General features: G+C 40.6%; 1 protein-coding gene across 1 annotated transcript; it reads left to right on the forward strand.

Annotated features, from left to right (window-relative positions):
• The first annotated feature begins 2,132 nt into the window (after nucleotides 1-2,132).
• Nucleotides 2,133-26,596, forward strand: LOC127934362 (transducin-like enhancer protein 3-A). The gene is made up of 21 exons (XM_052531696.1): nucleotides 2,133-2,530; nucleotides 2,998-3,155; nucleotides 3,803-3,903; nucleotides 4,689-4,752; nucleotides 6,081-6,125; nucleotides 12,574-12,636; nucleotides 12,804-12,908; nucleotides 17,313-17,511; nucleotides 17,993-18,000; nucleotides 20,007-20,129; nucleotides 20,222-20,272; nucleotides 20,403-20,555; nucleotides 21,204-21,333; nucleotides 21,658-21,827; nucleotides 23,396-23,469; nucleotides 23,721-23,970; nucleotides 24,147-24,394; nucleotides 24,499-24,646; nucleotides 25,121-25,271; nucleotides 25,506-25,582; nucleotides 26,012-26,596. Exons 2-21 carry the CDS (start codon nucleotides 3,132-3,134, stop codon nucleotides 26,117-26,119), a joined length of 2,292 nt encoding a protein of 763 aa, XP_052387656.1. The 5' UTR covers nucleotides 2,133-2,530; nucleotides 2,998-3,131; the 3' UTR covers nucleotides 26,120-26,596.

Genomic DNA, 26,596 nt, shown 5'->3' on the forward strand with positions numbered 1-26,596 from the left:
CAGCTCAGGTTGTGAATTGGGCGGGCGAACCTTGTTCTGTGAAGAATTAAAAGTACCTCTGCAAATAGTGGCATGTGTAAATTATGGGGGGTGGGAGTTTCACAGTGGCTGGGGTTTCCGTGTAAATAAACAGTGAGGAGGTCTGCGTGGGTGGAGGGGCCCTGGCCTTCTCCCTGGGGTTAGGCCCAGTCTTTTGTTGCTCTAAATCCAAGCACTTTCTATTGAGAAGGATGGGGGGTTGCCTGGGAGAGATTAGTCTGCCAGTTCTAACACCCACACACACACACACATACATTCTGTCTCTTTTTCAGCCAAAAGAACAGCCCTGATAAGCACTTCCGGATTTTTTTTTTTTTTTTATCAAAAGGATGGACATAATCAAGAGTATCAGCCACAGGCCAACCACAGAACATGAGCCCCCAATTCATAACCAAAACCACAGTCCATAAATGCTAAAGACTTCACATAACTGAGCTTTAATCCCAGACTTGGAATAAACATTAAGGAAATCCATGGTGCATTGCAATTTATATTTTCTTTTAAAATCCTAAAAAGACCACCCTGGTGTATATATGTTGTAGATTATCCATGTTGCTATGTATATAAAAAAAAACAGAAATGTATTTAACGTGTAGATCCAGGAGGAAGTAAACATTGAGAAAAAAGGAATAGAAAAAAAGAGTAAATTTGATCATTTTTACATATTTATAAAAAATATAAATAACAGCATTAACATACAATATTAAATGTCCTAATCGTAAATAAGTAAATACTGTCTAAATACTTACTAGCTTGTTTGTAAACAAACATGTTCAGAAAACGTTTTGCTTTTTCATACTTTATTAATTTGTCAAGATGATGCTATTGTCAGGAAGTTGCCTTTAAATGTATGCTTGTAATTAAAAACAGAAGAAGAAGCATGTTTAATAGATCTCTTAGTTTACAGAGATGTAGATAACATTTAAATGACTGTATTGGTATGTGGGTAACATGCGATTATGAGTGAAGAGATTTTTAATTATTATATATATATATTACTATTATTATTATTAAGTGTTTGCATGCTCCTTTGTTTTATGTAAGGCTCTCATTACCACGTGGTAGTAACAGATTGTTTGAACTGGAAAGAAAAGCCATTCGAAGCTAATTAAGCAGCCATTCCAGGCACTATTCACGGGCAGAAGAGCGAGAAGCACAAGCATTTGTCAGCGCTTGACCCCGCGTGGTTTTGATTGACAACAAACCTTCTTGAATGACAGCCTTAACCTTTACTGTCCAATTGCAGTCGAGAGACTATGAATGCTGCTCTGTGATTGGCTGAGAAGCTGTAAAGCCGCAAAGGGATCCCACGTGGGTGCAACAGAAGAATCTGCACGGGATTGGGCGCTCCTTCTCAGACAGGCCGTTGCTCACGGAGATCAAACCCGAACAATCATCGTATTCCCAACGCTAGCTATCTGTCCATCTTGATGATAGGTCATATTTGTGTAGATGTACACGATAGATGCAAAATTATGTTATGATCGGGACACTAAGCTTTACAAATCTGAAAAAGAATGTCCTTTTGTAAACACCGATTAAACCAGCATTGTTTAAATAGGAAAATGATACAATTTTAAAACTTGTTCCAAAATAGATCAAGTAAAATGACGCGTTATAAATGCCAGCTTTTTTTCCCTATCGTGAGCCAGAACACAACACAGCTTTAATATGTGTGTAACCGCCTCGTCATCATTTCATATTTTGTTGTTCTCTTAAAAATTGTAAAGCAGAATGCTAACATACTTTATGTAAACACTAGCGTTTGAGCCGACATAATAAATAATCGTGATTTTAACACACTGTGTCGATGCTTTTTTTCGTTTATAACGACGCTTGTGTCTACACTGTGAGTGTTTTAGAACTCCAAACAAAGGCATTTACTTTGACATCGGACCACTTCGTCCAGAAATACCTAGAAATGTTCAACGGCTACACTACGAGCTACCTGTTCTGATCTAAAATGGCGATTATGATATGATGTCATGCATCAGGATGCAGTCCCCACGTGGGGACACAGTCCTGCGATTGGCCGGCAGGGCAAAACTCTAGGTTCTCTCATCTGATTGGGTGACAGAAGGTGCTCTCTCAGTGGCTCAGCCCTCGTGTCAGTAGACTGTCTGTGTGTGGCAAAGGGTTTCGTTGCTGGACGAAGGGGAAATGCTCAAGCGGCGAAGAAGTACAACGTTACACTTTTAAACATTCCAAATCTCTTCAAATTCGGAAGTATATTTTTGGCACTGTTTTCTGGGGATTACACGAAAAAAATTTTTCGCGCTGTGGAGTTTGGCGTCTCTTTATTGCTTTGCCTCGGAGAAGCTGGTTCTCATCGAGTTGCTTCTTGTGATAGAGCGAGCACACGAGAGATGTTCGCCACCGTTCGCATCCAACAGGAACCGTATCTTTCTCTCAGATATTGAAGCAGTGATTAACATTTCAGAAGTTACTGGAACAGTGAAAGTGTTTCGACAGTTCGGACACACAAGGACAGGTAACGTACAGTGGGCTAGCAGGTTAGCCAACGACAATAGCTTGTTATCCAACCAACCAAGACTTGAATCGCTTCTCACACACATACACTGACTGGGCTCCTTATCACTTTGTCGACTCATTTACGGTGTTATTATTCGGTTTCTTTCAAATAATGCGAAGAGCTAGGTGAGCTCCTGTCAAAGTGTCAGCCAAACAAAGAAAAACATATTTTCCCCCATTAATTTTCTTGGTTTTCTTTTATAGTAGAGGAGCTGTTGTTTCGCTCGAGCGCTCCGAATGTATCCCCCCCGCCTGACACAGTGAACGGAGTTGTTTTTAAAAGTGCAAATGAATATACGTTATGACGCTCTTATAGAATTCTTCTCAACCGCAAGTTTAAATTTTCAACCGTCGTTTTAACCCTCTGTTTGAATGTAACGGTCTCCTCCTCGTCTGTTTGTTTATTTTTCATTGTTTGGGCTACAGCAGCAGAGATCTGAGAGGATTTTTGCCCCCAGCGTCCAGTGGGCTTCGTGTCCGGCTGATTTTTACAGTACAGTGGCGTGCCCGTGGACACCCCCACCCAATAGACCTCCAATAAATAAAGGATACATTTGGAGATGTATCCACAGGGCCGGCATCCGGTAAGTGCATCTTGAACTGATATGAAACATAATTGCTACATCTGCATCAGTTTAGCAGGAGAGCAAGGGCATAGCCGCCCGTCCATGACGAACGACATCATGATGTGCACCTTCGTTTGATTTGCTAAGCCCTGGTGCCTGTGATAATGCTTTGAAGTGAAAGAACAGGGCGGTTGGAAGCACAGTCAAGTGGGGTAAAAACCCCTAACGCCTAGTGTCAACAAAGTAGTTGAAGTTGAATGGTTAAGAAATCGTCTTTGTTCTCTAGTATGTTTTCATGAGCACCTGGTTTAGAGAGAACAAGGGTGAAAACAACAACATTTTTACAGGCGCAGTTTGGCACGCTTGGACCCATCCAAGCGAGGCGACCCCATTTCTCCCACCGGTGTTTATGTAAGGCACTAAAATGGCAGACCCAGATCTGTAAAGATTCCCCCCGCCTTTGTCAGAATGCTACTGGTGCTTCAGCTATCTCCCAGATGTCACTGTAGCGTGGATGTCACCCCAGCCCTTATTCAGGCTGAAATATTAGAGCTGCTCACCCAGGGCCCAGAATGCATTAGAGCTTCGCTCTGCAGTCGGTGGAAAACAAATTTGGTTCTCTGAGGATGTAATTGAGTTTGATTGATGTGATGGCTGTCTTTCAGGCGCCCCACCAGCCTGGTCAGCCAGGCTTCAAATTCACAGTGGCAGAGTCCTGTGACAGGATCAAAGACGAATTTCAGTTCCTGCAAGCCCAGTATCACAGGTAATAATTTAGTTATATGCCTGTAAAATAGCTTGTACTATTACCACTTCACCTAATTGTGTTTCATGGGCAGAAGGGAGGAACGCTAAGTCTAATTCATGTTTTAAAAATGTGTGGTGAAAATGAATTTATTTTTGATCATATGAGGTAGAGGTGCATAATGTATCGGCACCATATCGGTAATCATGGGTAATTAAATGTACATGTTTTTTTCTGCCTGTTTTTAGATTATTTTAGTCACCATTATAATGTTAATTTTAAAGTGATGGTGCGTGATTACAGTGAAGCTTTACCCTTTAAAACTACAAGAAAAAAGGGTATTTTCTTGTTACAACAAGGACTTAAAATAAAGTTTTTATTTTATTGAGGTATTTTTTTCTTTAGTAAATTGTATGCCTAAATACACTTTAGCCTTACAAAATTGGAAAGATTTGAAATTAATTAGTTATTAGATGGATATAAATTCATATTTTGTGTTATGATTATTGTTTTAACAAACAGTCACATGTTTGATATCGTCCATCATATTAAAATTTACGTTTTGGCCCAAATATATAATAATAAATGTATTTGATAAAATGAAAATAATATTTTTTTTCTTCCAGAATATTAATATTAGGAGATTCTTAATTTAAAGTGTTAAACTTTATTTCTAATTAAATGAACCCCTGTAAAATGTGTACTTATTTGTTTAGCTTCATGTTTGCCATGTGGATTATTTTGTGTGTGTAAGCTGTGAAAACACAAGTCTGTTCAGTAACTGATGTGTTTTGTTTTCCTCTTAGTCTTAAAGTGGAGTACGACAAACTGGCCAATGAGAAGACAGAGATGCAGCGCCATTATGTAATGGTAAGATTAGCCAATATGTGAGATGCCATTAGCTAGTAGCTGGGGTAAAGCTAGATGCCTTGTTTGCGTGTCTCTCTGTATGTGTGTGTTTTAGAATGTGTTTGTGAAACCCCCTCTGGTGCTTTTAGTTCAGCCTCCTGCTTTATTAAAGGGCCCTGACTGACTGCTCTTAGCCTCGGGCCCTTTCATACACCAACCCTTAGCTGTAGGGGTCAATGACCACAGCATTGTCCCCTCTTCTCTCTCTCCCTCTGTTCTCCCCCTTCTCTCTACCTCCCTCTGTGTGTGGATCTGATTATTCTCCAAGGAGACGTTGCTCTCAGACAAATGCATGGCCGTAAATTGGGTGAGGGGTGATGGAGGAGTGCCAGAGGCGTCTGTGGGAAAATACTCAATCGTAGCAGAAATCCAAGGTCTCTCCAGCGCTCTGTCTTTGATAACCAGACTTTAACCACAAACAAACAGCTACATAATTTCAGTGTTAATCTTAATCACAGACTTAATCATTTACACAACACCAAAGCTCTGAATTCAATCGTAGATGTTCAAGAGATCAAAACGGCCTCATGTTAGGATTTGTGATAGGGAAAGGAAAAACAAAGCTTTTCGTGGTGTAACTAAACAAGGTTTAACTGTGGAAGTGTATTCTCTTATCTTGTGTAAACATGTGAGCGATGACTTTAACCAATACCCAGGGACGCTAGTTAAACATTCCATTCACAGGAAAAAGCATGTCAGTCAGAAAGGAGGAGGAGAGGTTAGGTAAACACCATGTAGAATCCCCACACTGACTGTTTGAGTTGATAGTGTCAGAATCTAGACTTGCAGGATTGCACTGAGATCAGGGTGTGTTTGATCTTCTTCATATTTTTATTAATTTTTTTAATTAAAACTTATTAGGTTTTATTAGAACATAATGTCATAATTGTCATTTCTTTTTTCTAGATGCAACTTTTTTTTTTTTTTGGCCAGAAATAGCTCTTTGTGAGTAATCATCATAATTATTATTTTAAATGGCTAAAAATTATGTGTAATATATAGAACTTTATTGGTCAAAATGTGGGATCTCTGACCTAAAATCCAAGTGGAATTTCCATTGTGTACTTTCATCAGTATTATACAAAGAAGGAGAAGCTGTGCAGATATGAGATACTGTTATGGGATATGATTTTGAAGTATGCATCAAAAGCCTGTTCTCCTCTTTTTCCCCTCAGATTTTCACTAGAATTTGACTTTCGTTTCCCTAATCTGTGATGTGAGGTGAAATTGTTTGATGTGGCTCAGATTGAATAAAAAAACTGAGTATTTTTAATTTTTCTTTCTTTCAGTACTATGAGATGTCCTATGGGCTGAACATTGAAATGCACAAACAGGTATGTAGTCTTTTGATCCCTGTTCACACAATCTAGGATCTGTGCGCTGTGTGCGTAGATGTCAGTCAATGCAGTCACACTGGTGTGTTAGGAGACAAGTGAAGTGCACTCCGTAGAGATGATGAGAGAGAATGTGGACTGTGTTCTTTTGAGGAGCTGTTAGAATCAGGCTAGAAGTCAAGACATTACAAGCACACACACACAGAGTCAAGTCTCTTTTCCTGTTTGTGCTGAGTAGAGTGTGGTCAGACAGCTTTGATAAGATTAAAGCCAGGACTTTGGCAGGAGGGCTGTGTGATTTAATGACTAAAGGGAGCAGAGTCTGAGGAGTCCCTATTATGTCAGCACATTTAAGACAACCATTATAAATTTACGCTAAGGGAAAAATCGACCACCATAAATTCATCCCCTCCAATCAATTTTTACCCTACGTTTTCTCTAGGGCGGCAATTAACATCTATTTTTGATTATTGATTAATTGGTCATTTTATCTCTTAGATTTAATTGGATATTCCATGTCTTTTCCAATAAGTGCCTAAAGCCAGCTCAGTTAGTCTAGCACAGTACACAAAGTGTTTTTTTATTTTAAATTAGTGCTAGTATTAATTGGTTAGGTGCTGACAAAATAGACCTTTTTTTAAAGTGGCAAAAGCTGCTCGAATTGAGATGGGTCCTTCCACATGAAACTATGACCTATTATGACCCTCTTTGAAGTGCTGAGGAAACTGTTGTGTTACCACAAACTGTTACCATTTTTTCTGTTTTTGCCCCAGAAATAAATAAATAAATAAATATATATATATATATATATATATATATATATATATATATATATTTTTTTTTTTTTTTTACTGCTTCAAAGTGACATCCATTATCAATGCATATCATTGACTAATCAACTATGTTCATATTATTAGCAACTTATACGCTCTGCATAATGTTTGCTGAATGTTTTTTACTCATTTTGGGGTGCTGATTACAAAACAGTTCTGCTTTATTTTGCTTTAGCACATCACGCTCTCACAAAATATTATGTGCATTTCAGAATTTTTGCTTTCGACAACTATTGTAAGGTGAAGAAGTCTTTTATAATCCCTTAAGCACAGAAAAACTTCCACAAAGATATGATTCCTATCTTCCTCTGAGCCGGGATATAACTATTTGTTTAATTCTCAGCGAAATTTTTACACGTGAGACTCTGAAGACATAATTTATGTCTAATCTTGATTCCAAGGTTAGAAATATGGCCAGTGACAGAAGAAAATGCAAACATGACACTGATCCTTTCTACTACATCTGTGGAAGTATTACTACATTCAAAAATTACATATTTTACCAATTATTTATTTATAAACGTATGTTTATGTAACATGACATCTTTGACACTAGAGTATTTCAACATATTTTTCTCACCTTTGCAGATCATAAGTTATATGATACATTTTGAATACTTTGTTATTTGACTGCTTTAGGTATTTATTTATTTATTTTTTGTAGTTTTAGGTAATATTAGGCAAATAATATTTTGCAAATAAGCCTTTTTTTTATGTGGGGCAGCTACATTGATTTTGATTAATTTATTGATTCATTCTAATATTGTAAATTTCTTTCAAATTTGGGATTCTCTTCCACCATATTTATAAAGCCTAATCTGATATATCCTGACAGTATTGTGACGCATCGCACGTTTCCTGTCCCCTAGATAATAATGAGATTGTACTGTGCATCAGATGTAGTTAGGCCACCTCAGAGACAACCCAGCTTTCTCAGCCTGCTCCCGTTCTTCACCTTATGAAGGTTAATGGCATCAGGGAGGAGCTGGTGGATGGCGATCCATCAGTGTCCACAGTCTCTGCTCTTCTCTGTCTGTCAGACACCTTGCCACTTATCTCCCAACTGGCAGCTGAGGGACAGAGGAGTGAGAAAAAACATAGTTAGAGGGTGGGAGGGCTGGCCTTGTGTAAATAGGTTAATCGACTGATCCATTTTAGCACCTTGACTTTTATCAGGAACCACCACAGAGCCCATGGTTGCACTATTGAATAATTCATCTGACGTTGCCTTTAACTTACTAAAGAGCTACTAGGGAGCTAATGGTGTTCGTAAGCAAACTCGCAGGTCCAACCCTTTTATACAGGTCTATTGCTCCAGGTTAAACTGAACCCAGGAGCGGATGGCAGGCGGGGAGTGGTTAACCAACCGAGTTAGTGAAGATTGCCAGATCCACACCCCATTATTCTCAGCACTGAGGATTTAATTCCGACCATCAGGCAATCCGTTTCCTCTTCTATTAATTTGTCTCTGGGTGCTTCGTATTTTAAACAGTCGTGGCATAATGCAGATTTCAGGATGTGCCTTTTGTGTGATACCTGCAGACAGCCATAGTGAGGGAGGTAATGCTGCTGCTCCACGTCAATGAGTTGCTGTGATGACTGAGGTGTCCTCACAGTGAGGCTTATTTTGTGAGTTTTTTTTCTCACCTGTTGTGAGAATCAGAGGGGATCTCCTCGCTGTCAGACCCAGATTTAGCCAGTCAAGCCCGGCTTGATACAGGGATGCTGATAAATGATTTATAAGGGGTGCCCTAGGAAGTGTTTGCTAACTGCTGGATTGTCCTCCTCTATGTGAGCCAAAGCAAACTGACTGGCTCAGTGAGGTGAGTACACAAAGCCTCTGTTAAAGAGGAAGTGGGGTTGGAAACCGACCCGCTCCGTCACAGTTTATGGTGGTTAGGTCATGAAACCAGGTGAACCTGTACAATGACACTCCAAACATATGCATAAAAGAGCAGGGCTGTGGTAACAGGGCTATTTGAAAAGGCTTAATATTAGTGGGACAGCCATGCAGCTCTACTAACGCCAATCAATTCAGGTAAATTCTAATGCCAGTTATGAACAGCGATGCAAGTTAACAATCCTGTTAAGCTCGTGCCCTCATCTCCGACACACACATATATAGACCTGTTATGACATGTAATACCTTTACTACAGAGAATGAGGCTGTCAGAGAGCATTACCACCCTCTCACCCTGGCAGAATACAGGGGCCCATCAACCCAGCTAGGTCAAGTATTGTTTGTGATGGAGACACATGCCTGGAAGGGCCAGTTGTTTTCCTCTATATTCAATGCTCATCAGTGTCTCACTCCATTCCGCTGGCACTGATGGCAACAGACAAATAGCTTTCAGCATGCCATTGACAGCCTGGCCCTGGAGTGCTCTTGAAATGGTGCTAGACAGGTCCGAGTACCTGTAATTGTGTACCAGAGCGTGAAGCTCGCCACTTAAGAGGCAGGCTTTCATCTGCTTAAAGTGACATCCTATTTTTATCCACAGTTGTAGCTAAAAGCTCTGCTTGTCCAGTTCAATGCTCAGCATGGCTTTCATCACATATTCATACATTATGTGCAGCGTATGCCGGCTTTTTGTGTACGTCACTGCCATCTGCCATGTTTTCCCCCGACAGTGGGATTGTTTTTGCAAGATAAAGCATGAAGCTTTAGAGTGAGTGTCAGATAAGGCAACCCTTAACCTCACTCGGCCAGCTGTCAACGTCGCGTTAAGACCTTAAGGAATGTGTTCGATGCTCTCCAGGCCTCTCAGCAAATCCTGTCAAATGTTAGGCTGCTATTGATGTGGTTTATCTCGGCAAATAAGGATTATACACTGAGCTGGCTTTTCAACCAGCATTTTTTGTTGATGCATTCTTCAAGTAGTTTTTTCCAGAGTGTAGTTGGGTGTCTGAAAGCTAAACTTGTACCCTGCTGTGATCCAGTTGCTTTGGTGAAATGCAACACCCAATCTTGTCACACCTAGTCACACTATAGCTTTTGAGAATGTATAAAGCTGATTTGGAATGCAACAGTATAGATTGATTTTAGATTACAGTGACTGGTGTTCATTATTCATTTTTGTTCTAAGAAAATCCAATTTGCAATTTTATAGTCTGCAAGTGTCTTAAGCACTTACACAAAGAAGTACTTTGAACTTTTAACTAACATCATGGTCAAAGATACATTGTGCCTTCATAAATGACATGGATTTTTTCCATATTGATGTAACATCATGTTTTTGATATGGGCTAATATCTATAAACTTAGATTATGCTCCACATGTCCTTGTTATTTGGTCTGCTATAGCATTTTTAATGGTCTGCCAGGGTTTACTTAACCATATTTTGCCTATAGCTTGACCCGTCACACATCTGTATTCCTTTGATGGGAACGAGCAAAACTTTCTCGGTGTTACAGAGTATCTTGTAAAAAAACAATTGTGTCTGGCTCCTGCAACTGCTTGGCATTTTCGGCAATATGTTATAAATAATTTCCTGGTTGGCGCAGCGCTTCGTGTTTGCCATTGAAATGAAAAATAGAGCCGAAATCCCTGTGATATGTTTGTGCTCCGGCCCTGGGTTGAACTGAGCCTCATAAATTCTATAGATGATGTATCTGTAGCGGAGTTATTTTTCAGAGGCTTTCCTCCCCCTCTCCTTTGGTCTCAGGCAAAGCCAGTGCCAGACCTGTGATGTGAGCCCCTTTCATCACTGGAAGAGGCTGTGATGTCCGACATGCTGTGTTCCTGCTGGCGTCTGATGATGGAAAGGGAGAGGGATGGAGTACATCCTACTGTAGCTGCATGTAGTCTTTGGGTGGAGAGCCCTGACTTTGCCCCCCACCCTTGCTTTTACTGTCGTGTGTTCTCACAACGACTCCACATCATCCTTTTTTATTGCTCGTCTTTTTATCCACCATTCGTGTGCGGTACTCATCCAATCGACAAGCCGAAAATTCAATTTAATGACCTGCCTGTGTGCACGTAATATGATTTTACAGGCTGTTACGGTCAAGCTGAGGTACCATTTGCATAATGATCGGCGCGAGATAGGAGATTGGGCCTGCTCGGCTACAGTTGCCATGGCAACGGTCAGGCGGGTGGAGAGAGAATGAAGGTCGGGTCCCTGCGGTGGGCTTGATGAAGGGGGGATTTGGGGGGTGGGTTGCTGAGAAATTGAAAAAGGTGGGGTCTGGAGAAGGCAAAATAGGCCTCGGCTCCTGACAGGTCTGGACGTAATCCACCTTTGTTCATTAGTCAGAAGTGACACATTATTGTGATGTGAACATTTTCTGTTCTGTTGTAAAGGCTCATCGGAACACAAAATGTTAAGGTGTCAGTGTTCCTTCAGGCATTTGGCCCATTTTTTAAATAAGGAATGTTTTTTCCCTTGTACTTTGTTGTATAATTTTTATTTATTATTATTATAAAAGCACAGAAGCTCAAAGATCCTGCAAATCTTTTGAGTCTGACTGCAATTAAGACCATGTGTGTACAATTTTTGTATGGTGGAAATTCATAAATTTGGGAATTATAAAACAGCTTTTTTTGTGGTCATCCTTAAAGTCTTTTATCACATTCGTCTGCTTCCAACGTGTCCTCAGGGACATGCATTATTTAACATCTGCTAAACAACAGAAGTTGGCTGAAGGTTCTGAAGGTTTTTCTTTTTTTAGGGCAATTACATGTCAGTGGTAATTAGGGCTGGGCTATATGGCATAAAAAAAATATCTCTGTATTTTTTTTTTTGCTGAATTGCAATATACAGTATATATCTGTATTTATTATTATGTTTTTTTTTTTACATTTTTCTATTTGGATAAAAAATTATATTTTTTATTTTATTTATTTACATCGTACACAATGTTGTCCAATGAAAAAGAATTTATATTAAAGGCCATGAAAAAAAAAATATTGTAAAAAATAACCATTTAGGCTATGGGCTATGTGCAAAAAAGGCACTAAAATCACATACATTTTTAACATTACAATCTAAAAACAAAAATAATGCTTTTTAAAGGAGAAGATATATTTACTAAGTAAAAAAAAAAAAAAAAAATTAAAAAAAGCATTATATTTTGATCAGGCACTCATTCACTGAAATCTGTGAAGTTTAGCAGAGAATTGCATGCAGAAAGGCTCATGCACTCCTAAAAGCAAAATGGAAATACTTCCATGATGTATTGTATATTTCTCATACTATATCGCTTAAAAAGAATAAATCCCCAGCCCTAGTGGTGATTATGGTTAATGTTTAAATGTGAAGCTAAGAGGGCAAAAGAAAGTCTTGTGTACTAGTGGACTGTACCTGCAGGCTGATGGCAGATGAAGTGCAATGCTGCTCTGAACACAGCTCCAGTCTATCTGGCTCGTTCTTCGTGTGGTTTGGAGTATACACTCATCGCAGCTGTGCTCTCTCTCTCTCCCCTGGGCTCTCATAATGTTTTAAATATTTCACATGTCAATATCACGCAGTTTGGAGTGTGCCGAGTCAAGCGGTTCTGATTGCTGTGGTAATTGGCCTAATCGTTGGGAAACTCAAAAAAAGGCTTAATGGTGCACTTTAACAGAAGTAAATTAACCCTTTTTTAACTTTCCCTCTTTCCTTTCCTCTTCCAGACCGAGATTGCCAAAAGGCTCAATGCGATTCTAGCCCAGATTATGCCTTTTCTGTCACAAGAGGTGAGCTTCTAAAGTGCCTTTTTCTTTTATTTTTAAGAGTTTTAGATGCAGTATTTCAAGTTTCATAGGACACTTAAAGCGTATTGTTGGTCCTAAACTGTACTATTTATTATTATCATTTATGATGATAATTCCACATTTAACCACATTTTCTCTCTCTGTTGCAGCACCAACAGCAAGTAGCACAAGCTGTTGAACGTGCAAAGCAAGTGACAATGACTGAACTGAATGCTATCATCGGGGTACGTGGACTTCCCAATCTGCCTCTCACCGTGTGTATACCCCTTTAATTACTTTATTTGACCCTAAGAATGGGGCAAACCTGCATTGTTGTAGATGCAAAATAACCCTATTAACTGATTTAATTATTCATTTTTAAATTAGTAGCTTATTTCAATCATGTGCAGGTTTGCCCTTACAGTGAATTGCTTTTTAATGTTTTAAATCTGTATGCATGCATTGTGTGCTGATTAAATGTATTTGTTGCTTAAGTGAGGAAGTGTATATATTTTTAGGCATTTTAGGGTCAGAGGTGGCGTTTAAATTTACAATACTATTCAAAAAGAGAATTATGGCAAGTTAACAACCCAGTCCATTAAGGTGATGGATAATTTGCAGCAATCTCTGATGAGGTCTCAGTTGTTTTTCCTTGCTTTCGTTTTCTTGGCCCATAGCCACATTGTTTATCTAATGTGCAGCCGGACACTGTTGACCAAGCTTTATTTAGTCTCCACTATATGTGGCATGAGTGTGCTTAGCATCCTCAGTCCCCTGAGTCTGCATCTAGAAGTTGTTCAGTGCTCTCTTTAGAACCTGGATACCTTTAATTAGATCAGGTTTTACAGGGGAGTCTCATTCCTCTTTGCTGACCTGGATTGTGCTGGGAATTAAAGACAAATAGGATCTTGCACACATATCCCTGAGCTACTACAACTATTCCTTTCTGAGAAATGCCCACATCTGCCTTCAAATAGTCACTTATTGATCAGGGGCAAGTGACCTGGATCCTTATCAATATGTAGGGAAAAAGAAATCTGACCTCTGTACATCCAGCAGTAAGGGTAGCTCCGATCTGCTTAATTAAGAATTGCTCCACAGCTGAAGAATCTGATAATGGGGAGGTGAAGGTTTGAGGGTGGGTTTGTGTTGTCAGATATTGGAATTCAATTAGATCCTGAGCATTGACACTCACACAGAGTTAATTCTTGGATCAGGTCTGAACGGGGCAGTCATGTGGTCGCTCTTAAATGTCACGTTATCTTCAGGAAGGATTACCGTCTGATAGCTTTGAATACAGCAGACCAACTTCTTTTAGGAGCCATTTAAAATTTCAAAAAAAAAAAAAGTTCAGAAAAGGTACTTGTGTGAGATTTTTTTTTTCTTTTATTAGGACATTTGTAATTCATACAGTAGGCCATGTGTGCACTAACGCAGGTGCCAGAGTCCTCATAAATAGTATAAGGAAGAGGTGAGGTGTGAGACACACACACACACACACGCACGCACACACAATCACTCTCAGAGCAGAAACCACCAGCATCTCTTATTGATGAACCTCAAGGCCAGTAATAGGATGCATCTAGGGCAGCGGCTTTTTTTCTGCTTTGCTATGACTTTGATCCGAGGTCTTAAGATGGCCTCCTCTGGCAGCTCAGCATTTCTCCCCTTACCAACAGTTTGTGTGTTTATCTTCTCTAGCCTTATTTATTTTAGAAGAGCATAAGCATTTCTACCCACATTTTATCTTCAGTTCTTTCTGCACATACTTCCTCACTGTTCTGTTTTGCCTGTTCTGGTTATCACAAGTTTATAGGCTGAGGTTGAGTTTGAAGCTTTTAGTGGTATTGAATATTTATTTGCTGGCTGTATAAAACTAAACCTCAGTGTATATCTTGTTGATTATAATCCGCTTTTTATTTCTTCATTAAGATTCCTAATAGAGCGTGTCATTAGACTAGTTTGTGATCCCTCCTTGTCTTATGACTTTTTATAGGGTCTTTGAATGACTCTTTAATATATATGACATTAGAGTTGGTAAGTTTGATTCAAAATGTTTTAGTAAAAAATAAAAAAAGTTGTTTTTCCTACAGTGTACCGTTGTATTGTTGCATATATCAAAAATTATTTTCCTTCTGTTTATTTGGTTGAAAATCAATGGAAATATTTTTACTGGATAATTACGGTTTTACTTATACGTTTGGAGCCAGTTTAATTAGCTGTTTGATTGAAATGTTGATTCTAAATTAAAAATTAAATTAAATTTAAATTTATGCATTTAGCAAACGCTTTTATCCAAAGCGACTTACATTGTATTCAGATTATCAATTTTTACATATCATGTGTTCCCAGGGAATCGAACCCCCAACCTTGCGCTTGCTTGCTTGCTAGCGCAGTGCTCTACCAGTTGAGCTACAGGAACAAATTACATTCTACAAATTAAAAGACAATTCGGCCATTTTAGAACAACTAAATCTATGTTATATGTATTACATTTTGCCAGAAGGCAAAAAACTAAACAAAAAAATTTATCAAGATAGAATTATTTTAGCTATATTGCCCTACCTAGTGCAGTGGGCAGCCAGTTTTACCATAAGTCATCTGCTGTGGCTGTATGGATGGGTCTTTATTAAGACTGTCCCCTCTTGTGCTGTGGGCCCAATTAAGTGTGTTTGTTTCAAAGAGGGCAAATCATGGGGCTTTATATTTTTGAATTCCCTCAGGTCTGCATGCTGCATGGTAACTGCACTAAACTCAGGATTGGGGTGTTTAACACATACACCTGAGAATAGAAGTGGGCACTTGTCTGATTTAGCCACTTATCTTTTTTATAAGTTCTTTACTAATTGTTCACACTGGGCCTGCATTCATTGTTTTGCTGTGAGAGGGAGAGATTAGCACTAGTTGAGATGGTCTTTATGCAGGAATATTAAATTACTGGAGACATTTATTTCTTTATATTCTTGCCTTCATGGCTGGGTCTCTAATGAGGGTTCTCTTATTGTCCATGCATATTACACATCAGTGGCTCATTAGCTGGAATGAGCAGGGAAGGTTCTCCCCCGTGAATCAACTGCTTCTTTAATTTCCCATGTGGTCATTCGTCATCTCTGAAGCCTCACACACTAACCACCTCTTTTTTTTCTTCTAACAGTTCATTTCACTTCCTGACAAATTCACATGAACAACATAGCACCAACACGGTTTCTGTCTTACAATCACTCACTTCCACTCTTGTCTCACTGTCTCTCTCCTTTTCTCTTGCCCTTTCACTCTCTCATCAAGAACATGCGCCCACCACCCACGCTCAGTGCCTCAGTACACACACACACTCCTTTATCACATCTCCTCACAGATCCACACGCTGAGGCACAGCTCATAATTGGCTTGGCAGCTCCGTTGTGTTGGGGAGGGTAAGGTTGCAGGTTTAAATCCCAAGCGTAGCTCTTCTATATACCATTCGCTCTCCTGCCAATCTCAAAGGCCCCGAGTCTCAATATACAGCCAACTGTGCAAATAATCCGCAAAGCTGTTAGCAATTATGCTCACCCCGAATAAGGACCTGTGATGGACATCTTAATAATGATTTAACCACTGGAAAGGACAAGCTTTTGGAGCATTCCAGAATCACAAATAAGCCTTTAGTATTGATATTTACTTATGGCATGGCATTAATGACCTGCTGATAATTCTGAAAGGTTGTACCACCGTGATCGCCATGCATAGCCAATAACATCTAACCTTTCCACGTCAAGTGGGAAAAAAACATGTCTGTATTCTGGAAGAATGACCGTAAATGGTCACTGATTGACTGGTGAGGTCTGTGAAAAGTTGGGCAGTATGTGCTCTCACAGCACTTTAAATAATTCATTATTCCTGTGGATGCTAATAAATTGTCTGAGATTTGTTTTGTTGGGGTTTTTTTCTTTAGTGGTGGCTCTGCTAAGTATTATTTAATGTTGCTTTAAGCTGCTCCCTTCTCATGGTGAGTGGTTTTTAACTCTCATCAGTTTCCTCCAAGCTTTTCAAATATTGATGGAGGTATTGGAGGCTTGAAAACATGCCAGAACAGGACCCCTCGATCTTGGCCGCCATGCTCGCACACACGCAAAGCTGAGCCCAGCTGCTGTTGGAGTGGTGTTTAAAATTTGGTTTTCTCGAGTGACTCATACTTTGTGTAATAACCAGATCCAAATGTGAGGGGAGTAAATATAACCGTCCAGTGTTTCGATGGGGCTAAGGAGCAGGTGGTTTTAAGCCAATGAGCTGACAGCATTCCAACATCTGCTGTCTTTAAACTGTAGCTTAAATAGGACTTGACGACTCCCTTTAGGAGAGTGTTTGAGTGTGAGAGTTTTATTATTTAATGAGTGAATTTACATGGTTTTCTTTGTATGATATTCCACCAAGTTTGTTACTGTTGAGCAGGAATCTGAAATGTAAACTGACTAGATCCACAAAACAAATTTCATATTTTCAGGATAAGATCCAAGCAGTAGAAAGGCGGCTTTGTTTGCAGGTTCCTCAGATATGACTTGAATGTATGCGTGTCATAAATATCCGTTTACCCCCACCTGTGCTTCTGAATTGGCTGCCCAGACGCCGTGCGTTTAGTTTGTGGCATGGATTTCTCTACTCTTTTCCCTCTGGCCCACTCGTTGTATGTCTCTCCACAGCAGCAGCAGCTCCAGGCCCAGCACCTCTCACACGCTGCCCACGGCCCCGTGGCTTTACCTCCCCACCCTTCGAGCCTTCAGCCACCAGGAATTCCAACAGTCACCGGCTCTGGCTCAGGCCTGCTGGCTCTAGGAGCACTGGGAAGTCAACCACACTTGCCGGTGAAGGATGAAAAAAACCACCATGACCTAGAGCATCGAGGTAAGGAGCAGACACACACATTGCTCCCATTTAAAGCCAAAAGAGTGGAACATTAGTCGCTCAGCCATATAGACATCTTGTGTGAGTCAAACGCTTGTTCATAAGACCCACCCCCCACCTTATTCATTGTTATTACACGGTGTCATTAACGACCATCTTTGGTTTGCTTTATAAGGCTATTTACTCTCATGGCTTGCCATTTAAGGATGTAGCTAATTTTATAGAAGAACTGAGTGTATCAAGCGATCGAGCATACACATGATACTTTCTGTGGCTTGAATAAATCGACAAGGTTAATGAAAGACATATGCTAATGGTTCGCTAGCCGTATTGTATACGTTACAGACATATTCTACCTGCTGATGAAATCTACTGGTAACGCTGATTGTCAGTTGGTCAGGGTAACTGACTTTTGTTTATCTCTGTTTTGTCTTGCTATTCTGCCTGTCTTTCAACACCAACCGGGGTCTACTGACTACAGAGAGCACAGTGAGTATCAGGTTTCCTGCTGTCTCAGTTGTTCTCTTCCTCTTTATAGTTGTGTTCCAAAACCTAGTTAGCTGCCTACATAATCGGCAACTCTGCATGGGAGTTTTGATTTAGTTGTTTGAAGTAGTTTGGAGATAGCATGATTGAATGAGATATTACTGTACATTTTATACATTTGTTTTTTTTTCACTTGGTCCACAATTTTGGTTTTACTTAGTGCTTAGTGTTTGACTTAAAATTAAACTGTCCTAGGAAGCAGCATAATTAAGTTGCATAGCGTTCTGAACAGCCTTCGTGTAAAGGGCACACCTTAAATGATGCCTTAATGTTGCCTCTGTACGCGGCTCACTAGGTTTTGAAACCGAGCAAATATGTCTTTTTTTTTACTGGGTGAAAAGCACCTCTTGGCCTATTTCATGCCTAAGAAAATTTCCATTAATGTAAATGTCAAGTAAGATTCTTCATCCTGAAGCACACGCAACTCGTGCACGAAATGTTAATCTCCGTTCATTAAAATGACTAATAGAGAAACAAGCTTTTTATGAAATAAGCACTCACATCTCTCCACAGATGGGAAATGACTCGTATTACAGCACACAGATTAGCGTAGCTCTATAATTTCATCACAATTAAAGACGACGTTGACTTCCTCCCTCCTTTGTGGGATTTATTTTATCCCTCTCCCTCCACTTGTTTACCGCCCCTCGCCGCTTTCTTTTGCTAGCGGGATAAATATGTATGAGCAGAGGCGCAGGAATTGTTTTCCTCCCTCTCATCTCCATGCCCTTGTAAAAGCCATTTATTCGACGGGGCTTAAATCTCTCTGATGGCTGATTGTGGCCGTGAGATTGGGTTTCTGCTGGCCCGGCGAGGTCTGAATGGGTGCAGTCATGTCTGAAGGAAGGGGAGCTCCTCTGGCGGTTAGCAGTCCAAGCGCTGTTGTGTATATGCTGCTGTCGTTGTCTAAGGTCATCTGATAGCACACTGGTGACTCTCCTTAATGAATCACACTAAGCATTTATTTGGAAGGTCAGACATCATGCAAAGAGAGTGAGAGAGACCGAGACTATTGGGTGTTCGGCCCAGTCTGCTATTTCATCTTCTCAGTTTAGTTTCCTTTTATACTTCCAGTGATCTGGCCATATTTTCCTTCTGTTAATCTTGTTGTCTCACACTGAGCAAAAGCTCTTGGGACGGTATGAGTAAAGCTCTAGGAGCAGGATTGTTTTGAGAAAGTGCCCAGAGAGCACTCAAAATCCTTTTGAATATGGAGCATGCTTGCTAAATACCTAGGAATTCATGAAATATTCTTGCAACTTATTGTTGTATGAACAGTGACATAGTTGCCCACCATTTCCTGTGGCATAGAAGTCCCTTTTTCCATTCGCCCACCCTAAAGTCATTTCCTAACAGGAGCGCAGACCCACAATGTACGGAGAGATGTCCAAACATGCTAAAGGAATCAGTGACTATTACATACTCCCACACTCACAGCCCGAGTCAGACTTCTCACAGATAAGGGGCTGTTGTTTGACACTAACGTGCTGCTCATGTCTCCCTGAAGCTTTTTTGTTGTCTCTTTTATAAGATGGAGGGAGTAAGGTGGAGTAAGGAATGGAGAGTGGTGGGGCAGTGAAAACAAGCCCCTCTTGTGTCTGTTTAACAGTGTCTACTCTGTAGTGCAGCCAGTACATTTTTCTGTGTTTAGTCTACTGTGGGTTGCTAGATACAGATTTTCGAGTCTCACTGTATTATGTTAGACCTGTTTTGGGTTTTTGAGTCAGATAGCTGGAATGGATAAATTGCTTTTGGCTCTTTTAAGTGTGCGGTTTTGGAGTGATAAGAGCTGCTCTGTCCTTGATTCAGCCTACAGGATAGCAATTTTGAGGTCTTGAACAAAACAGTTAAAATCCTACCCATAGATCTACTTGTACAATTGAATGAGTTGGGCTAAAGTCTGTGGTCTGATGGCACATTTGAATACTTCCTCTCTTTCTCCTTCTCAGAACAACTCGATTTCTCCATCAGACAGCCTGCGCACCACCAGCGAGAAACACCGCACCTCCTCTGATTATAGCTTGGACTCCAAGAAACGCAAAGTGGAAGACAAAGACAGCGTGAGCCGATATGTGAGTAATGTGACATGGACTGGTAATATAAGATTCTTCTGTAACAAAATCCCAAAAAGGGATGCTAACTTGATGGCTTGTTTTGTTTTCAGGACAGTGATGGAGACAAAAGTGATGACCTGGTGGTTGATGTTTCCAACGAGGTGAGAAACTCATTTTATGTTGCAACTAAATTCTTAAAATGTTAAACATAAAATTTCTTGTGCTTTTATTAATTCAACTGAAATGTCATACTTAACATATTTTATTTTCCTGTTATATTTTGTGCTCTAGGACCCTGCCACACCCAGAGGCAGCCCTGTCCACTCCCCTCCTGAGAATGGCATAGATAAGCCCCGCCCAGCAAAGAAGGATACGCCCAACAGCCCTGCCTCTGTGGCCTCCTCTGGCAGCACCCCGTCCTCTAAAAACAAGGAGCACGGCCATGTATGGATCTCTCTCTCTCACTCACACATACACACAGGCTACACTTAATACCGAATGCTGCATTTATGTGTATCAGCTCTATTTATCCGGATTTTGCTACTGTAATAACTGGCGGCGCTGCATATAAGATTTGAAAGAATCTGGGTCTGTGCCACTGAAGCAGAATTATAGGATATGTTTGAGGGAAAGGGTTTGAAGGTAGGGGGCAGCTAGGGAAGCTTGAATGCCCTGTGATATTCCACTCTCTTTAATGGCTTGGGAGTGAATGTCTGTTTCCCAGCTTCAGCTTTAAATACATTTGTAAATGTCAGGGATAATGCATTCCTATAGCTGGATCAGTCGTGTCTTCCCTGCTAATAACTCAATGCGTTCAACCATTCTGGGCCTCTGCATCAAAAAAAAAAAGATTAGAGGGAGAAGCGAGGGAAGGATAAAACGAGCCTCATCTCCATTGTAGCAGTAATGGGTTTGGGGATAAATAGCAGGGTTTATAGTTTCGTAGGAGTAGTGAGTTTGTCAGAATTGGATTGGATTAGGTTCTGTCGGCACTTAAATCTTCTGCCTGGATGCTGCCTCATTTGGAGGGATTTTAACTTCGTTTTCTCTTTTTCTCTCTCTTCTCTTCCCTCACTTCTCTCCCATCTACAGAATGACAAATCCTCCACGCCTGGTCTGAAGTCCAACACCCCCACGCCCCGTAACGATGCCCCCACCCCGGGTACCAGCACCACCCCTGGACTGCGGCCCATCCTAGGCAAGCCTCCAATGGAAGCTCTTGGTGAGTTCATAATCAGAGTCCACAGAGGTGTCATTTCCCTCTATACGTAACCTCCTGCAAGCTTACAGCACAACGCACAGCCAATATTGTAACCAAAAGGGAGCTCTTCGCATATGGAAATCATCCTTAGCTTCAGCAAATATTTAGGCTTGTTTTTTTTTTTTTTTACAGATCTTAAAGCAGCTTTCATAAAATTCACCTTTGAAGCAGCTCAGTTTAGGCAGGTCTTTGACTGAGATTTATCTCCCTGCTCCCAAGTTCTGCTCCTTTCCCGTGGTTGACTGATGCTGATTTATGATTGGCTGTGTGTCTATGTGTTTGCAGCCGCCCCTGCTCTGCGCACCCCCCTCTCTTACCCATCTCCCTTTGCCATGATGAGCCACCATGAGATGAATGGTTCTCTGACCAGCCCTGGTGTCTATGCCGGTCTTCACATCTCTCCTCAGATGAGTGCGGCCGCTGCTGCTGCCGCTGCCTACGGACGCTCGCCCATGGTGAGTAATTGCGTGTATGAGTGTGAATAAGTACCTGCAAACTAGAGGTACAGGAGAAAAAAAAACATTTACGGATACATCATGATACTGTTCCTTTCTGGAAACACATTTTAATTAATAATCATTGTGCCCTTAAAAAACAACATTTATGGTTACTTTAATGTGGAATTACTAAACAAAACGAAGGCTGAACTTGTTATATGTATCTGCTTATTCTGCTTGATTGGTGGGTCAGATTTTTAGGCATATGTTTTCTACATGATATTTGGCAATGTACCAGCTTATCTCCCCAAAGATTTGTGCCACTATACTACAGCTGAAAAATTTAGATGTATTGGGAATTTTTGGGGAATCAGATTGTGACTCCCTAAACCAAAATTGAATCAAATACTGAGGTGCTTAAAGATTCCTAACCTCTACTCAAAAGTAGGCCCCACCTTACCTTCCTCTCCCAATTTTTTCCTATCATTTCTTTTTACTTTCGTGCTTGATTTGAGTCTCTCTCTCTCTCACACAAAGCCCCCAACCTCAGAGTGGAGGGAAAGCGAGAGGTGATGTAGTGTGTGTGACTGGGTGTGAAATGAGTGTTACATTGACTGGGCTCTCAGGCTACCTGACTGCCCGCCATCTGATTGCTTCATCCTTTCGGTTAAATGAAGGAGCAGGGCACAAATCATTCTTCTGTGGTTGCATGTTCGTTTTTGCAGTATACATTGATCTAGTCAAGTTAAAGGAATAGTTTACACCACAAAAATCTAAATAGACATCATTTGCATCACTCTCGTTGGTCGCGGCGCTTGGACACAGAGCTCACAGTACAGCCAGCATTTTTTGAAATGACCTTTTGTGTCTTGCCCTCCTGACTGTGTAGCCTACAGAACTAGACTGAGAGACCATTTAAAGGCCTTTGCAGGTGTTTTGAGTTAATAAGCTGATTAGAGTGTGGCACCAGGTGTCTTCAATATTGAATCTTTTCACAATATTCTAATTTTCTGAGATAACTGAATTTGGGATTTACCTTAGTTGTCACTTACAATCATCAAAATTAAAATAAATAAACATTTGAAATATGTCAGTCTGTGTGTAAGGAATGAATATAATATGCAAGTTTCACTTTTTGAATGGAATTAGTGAAATAAACTTTTTGATGATATTATAATTATATGACCAGCACCTGTAGGTATTTATGTATATATGTGTGTGTAATGCTTTGAACTAGATTAAAAAGTGTATCATACACACTGCCTCTGTGAGCTTAATCAAATGGTTCATCAAAATTATTCATTGTAAAAATGTTTTAATTAATAGATTTTTCTACACCCAGCTATTGTATAGCTAACATATGGCACATATACTTTATTACTTAGAACAAACAACAAAGCAAAAAAAGAACACCAAGATATACCAAATCTGAATGCAATATACAGAATTACACACAATTCCATAACATTTTGCACAGGTTATAATGTGTAATTTATGCTTGTGGTGTTTGTAATGTGTGTTTTAATGCAGATCACTGCTCTAATGCAACATGTTATGGTTTTTTTTGTTTTTTTTTGTTTCTGTAGGCAGGTTTTGAGCATCCTCATATGAGAGCTCCCGGCCTCCCTACCAGTCTCACCTCAATCTCTGGAGGAAAACCGTAAGTGTCCAACAAAGACTAAATGATTGTGACCAACTAGTAGCCGCACAAGACTTTTCTCTTTCTCCACACTATTTATGTAACGGTTCTGTGAGAGTACTTAAGAGCACAACCTTTTCCACCTCTTAATACCTCATTTCAGACTACTTACTCGTATTGCTGTAATTGATTTAATTAACCTACTTCAATCAGTGCACTGTTGACTACTAGATTACTAAAGAGGTCTCTCTCTCTCTGTCTGTCTTTCTCAGAGCCTATTCTTTTCACGTCAGCGCTGACGGACAGATGCAGCCTGTGCCCTTCCCTCCAGATGCTCTCATTGGTCCAGGGATCCCACGTCACGCCCGTCAGATCAACACACTCAGTCATGGAGAGGTGGTGTGTGCTGTGACCATAAGCAATCCCACTCGACACGTATACACTGGTGGCAAGGGCTGTGTTAAAATCTGGGACATCAGTCAGCCTGGAAGCAAGAGTCCTGTGTCTCAACTAGACTGCCTGGTAAGGGCCAAAATTACACTTACTATATTGTTTTTTTATTATAGTAATAATGCTGTACATACTACTAGTACCTTTTTAGTTACTTCTAAAAAGTAACAATTTGAAAGTATAATGTGGGAATCATTTCTTATATTGATTTTTTTTTGTTTTGATGTGTATTTTTCCTCCATCTACAGAACCGGGACAACTATATTCGGTCCTGTAAGCTATTGCCTGATGGCCGCACTCTTATCGTCGGAGGGGAGGCCAGCACACTGACCATTTGGGATCTTGCCTCCCAGACACCCCGCATCAAAGCCGAGCTGACCTCCTCCGCACCGGCTTGCTACGCATTGGCCATCAGCCCCGACGCCAAGGTGTGCTTCTCCTGCTGCAGCGATGGAAACATTGCCGTTTGGGACCTCCACAACCAGACCCTCGTCAGGTGGGCCTTTTTCAGGATTTTCTCTCATGAACTGGATTTTCTTGTATAGCTTTAAGATTTAAAACAAGGCCGTTCTCTAAACCCTTTATTTTTTTGATTTGCAGGCAATTCCAAGGCCACACAGATGGTGCCAGCTGCATTGACATCTCTCATGATGGTACCAAGCTCTGGACGGGTGGCCTTGACAACACCGTCCGCTCCTGGGACCTGAGAGAGGGACGGCAACTCCAGCAGCACGATTTCACATCTCAGGTTAGGCCACAGCACTATCAATTTCTCATCATGGAGTTTAAGGAAATGCAAGTAGCGACAGATCTCTTCTTCTGTATTGTGGCCTACATATCAGTTATCAGGTTTTTGACAAAAAATTTAGGTATTTCGTTAGATGCATCAGTTGTTGATTGGATTTTAAGATTTGGGCATTGCATTAAAAAATGCAGGCAGATGAACCTGAGGGGCGGGGTTTAATCAGACATAATGTTCTAAGAAATCTTGCATACATCACCGGAATAAAGTTTGTCATTTTCATAGAATGATCCTGTTATGAAGTTTTGATTCAAAATAATGGCGTTTTTTTTATTTTTATGAAGCGTACATGAATTATTCATTCACAATAAAATATATAAAATGCATTCAGAAAATAAATGGAGTTTTTTTTTTTTTGTTGCATGCTGACTTGAGTGCAAAGCAATGGTGCTCAACTTGTGTCTGTTCCCCCAAATGCAGATCTTCTCCCTGGGCTACTGTCCTACGGGTGAGTGGCTGGCTGTCGGCATGGAAAGCAGCAACGTGGAGGTGCTCCACCACACCAAACCTGACAAGTACCAGCTGCACCTTCACGAGAGCTGTGTTCTCTCTCTCAAGTTTGCATACTGTGGTAAGTGACTAATTCAAGCTTCATGCATTGAATGCAGGCACTCTTTACATATCTCCACTACTGCTTTTGCACTGTCTTGAAGTTCTACACTGGAGCTTTTATACAGCACAACATCCGACAGAACCTTGACTACCTTTCTGTTAGGCTGTCTTTTTATTTGGCTTTCTTTGCATATTTCTGTTTTGCCTGTACTCTGAACAGAGCTTTAATTATGTGTGATTTTTCCTTGACAAGGTAAATGGTTCGTGAGCACTGGGAAGGACAATCTGTTGAATGCATGGAGGACTCCCTACGGCGCCAGCATATTCCAGGTACAGAGATCAATACAGACTGTCTGCAGGAAATGTGTGGGTTGCCTGAGTCAGTAGAAAGGGCACAGTGACCGCTGGCTGACAGGCCGGGCCTCGTTCAGCGGAAATAGGCTGGAGTATGTCATTAATGCTTGGTCCTGACCACTTAGTGCGGATGTGGGTCTGCACGTGTAGCTCGCATCTACTGGTTTAACAGTAAATAATGATAACCCTTCAAGTGTTTATTACTGAAAGGGCTCAGCATGGATGCTAATGCATTATTTGGTGGGGGGAAAGAAGTGCTTATGTATACAACTGTCAGCATTTTCTTTGAGTAACAGAGGATGTCTGAAGAGTTTTATGCAGGTCCTTTGTGGCACATTTGAAGTTAAAATTCAAATCTTTTTATTTCGCCAGATTGATTGATTGTTTTTTTTCTTTCTCTTGCAGTCAAAGGAATCATCCTCAGTCCTGAGCTGTGACATATCAGCCGATGACAAGTACATTGTTACAGGCTCTGGAGACAAGAAGGCCACGGTGTATGAAGTGATCTACTAGACTGAGAGGAAACAGACTGGAGCAGCTCAGGCCTCTGGAGGAGGAAGGAGGGACACACAACTTCTCACTCCAGTGACTCTCCTAGTCAAACAGACAGGAACAGCCCTTGTCTGTCTGACTGTCTGTCTCATGCTCACTGACTTTTAACTGACTGACCACAGACGTGGACGAGTGGATGCTGGGGTGATATGGACTAGGACACGAATGTGTAGCCCTACAGACCCCATACACTCTGCTCAGTTCATATGGCACTAGAGAACACTCAATGTTTCCTTCCTTGCTGTTTTTGTTGTTGTTGTTTTTTTTTGCTTAAAATCTTTCTTTGTTGGATTTTGGGTCTATTTTTTTCCCTCACTATAACAGTGAGAATGTTCCATAATGCATCGTGAAGCAGCGCTTCGTTCTGAAACTTCATCTGTGTGGAGGGTATGTGAAAAGTGTACATAATGGAGTATTAAAATGCCTTTTATAGATTTA

The sequence above is a fragment of the Carassius gibelio genome, chromosome A18 (genome assembly GCF_023724105.1).
Source record: "Carassius gibelio isolate Cgi1373 ecotype wild population from Czech Republic chromosome A18, carGib1.2-hapl.c, whole genome shotgun sequence".
Classification (NCBI taxonomy): Eukaryota; Metazoa; Chordata; class Actinopteri; order Cypriniformes; family Cyprinidae; genus Carassius; species Carassius gibelio.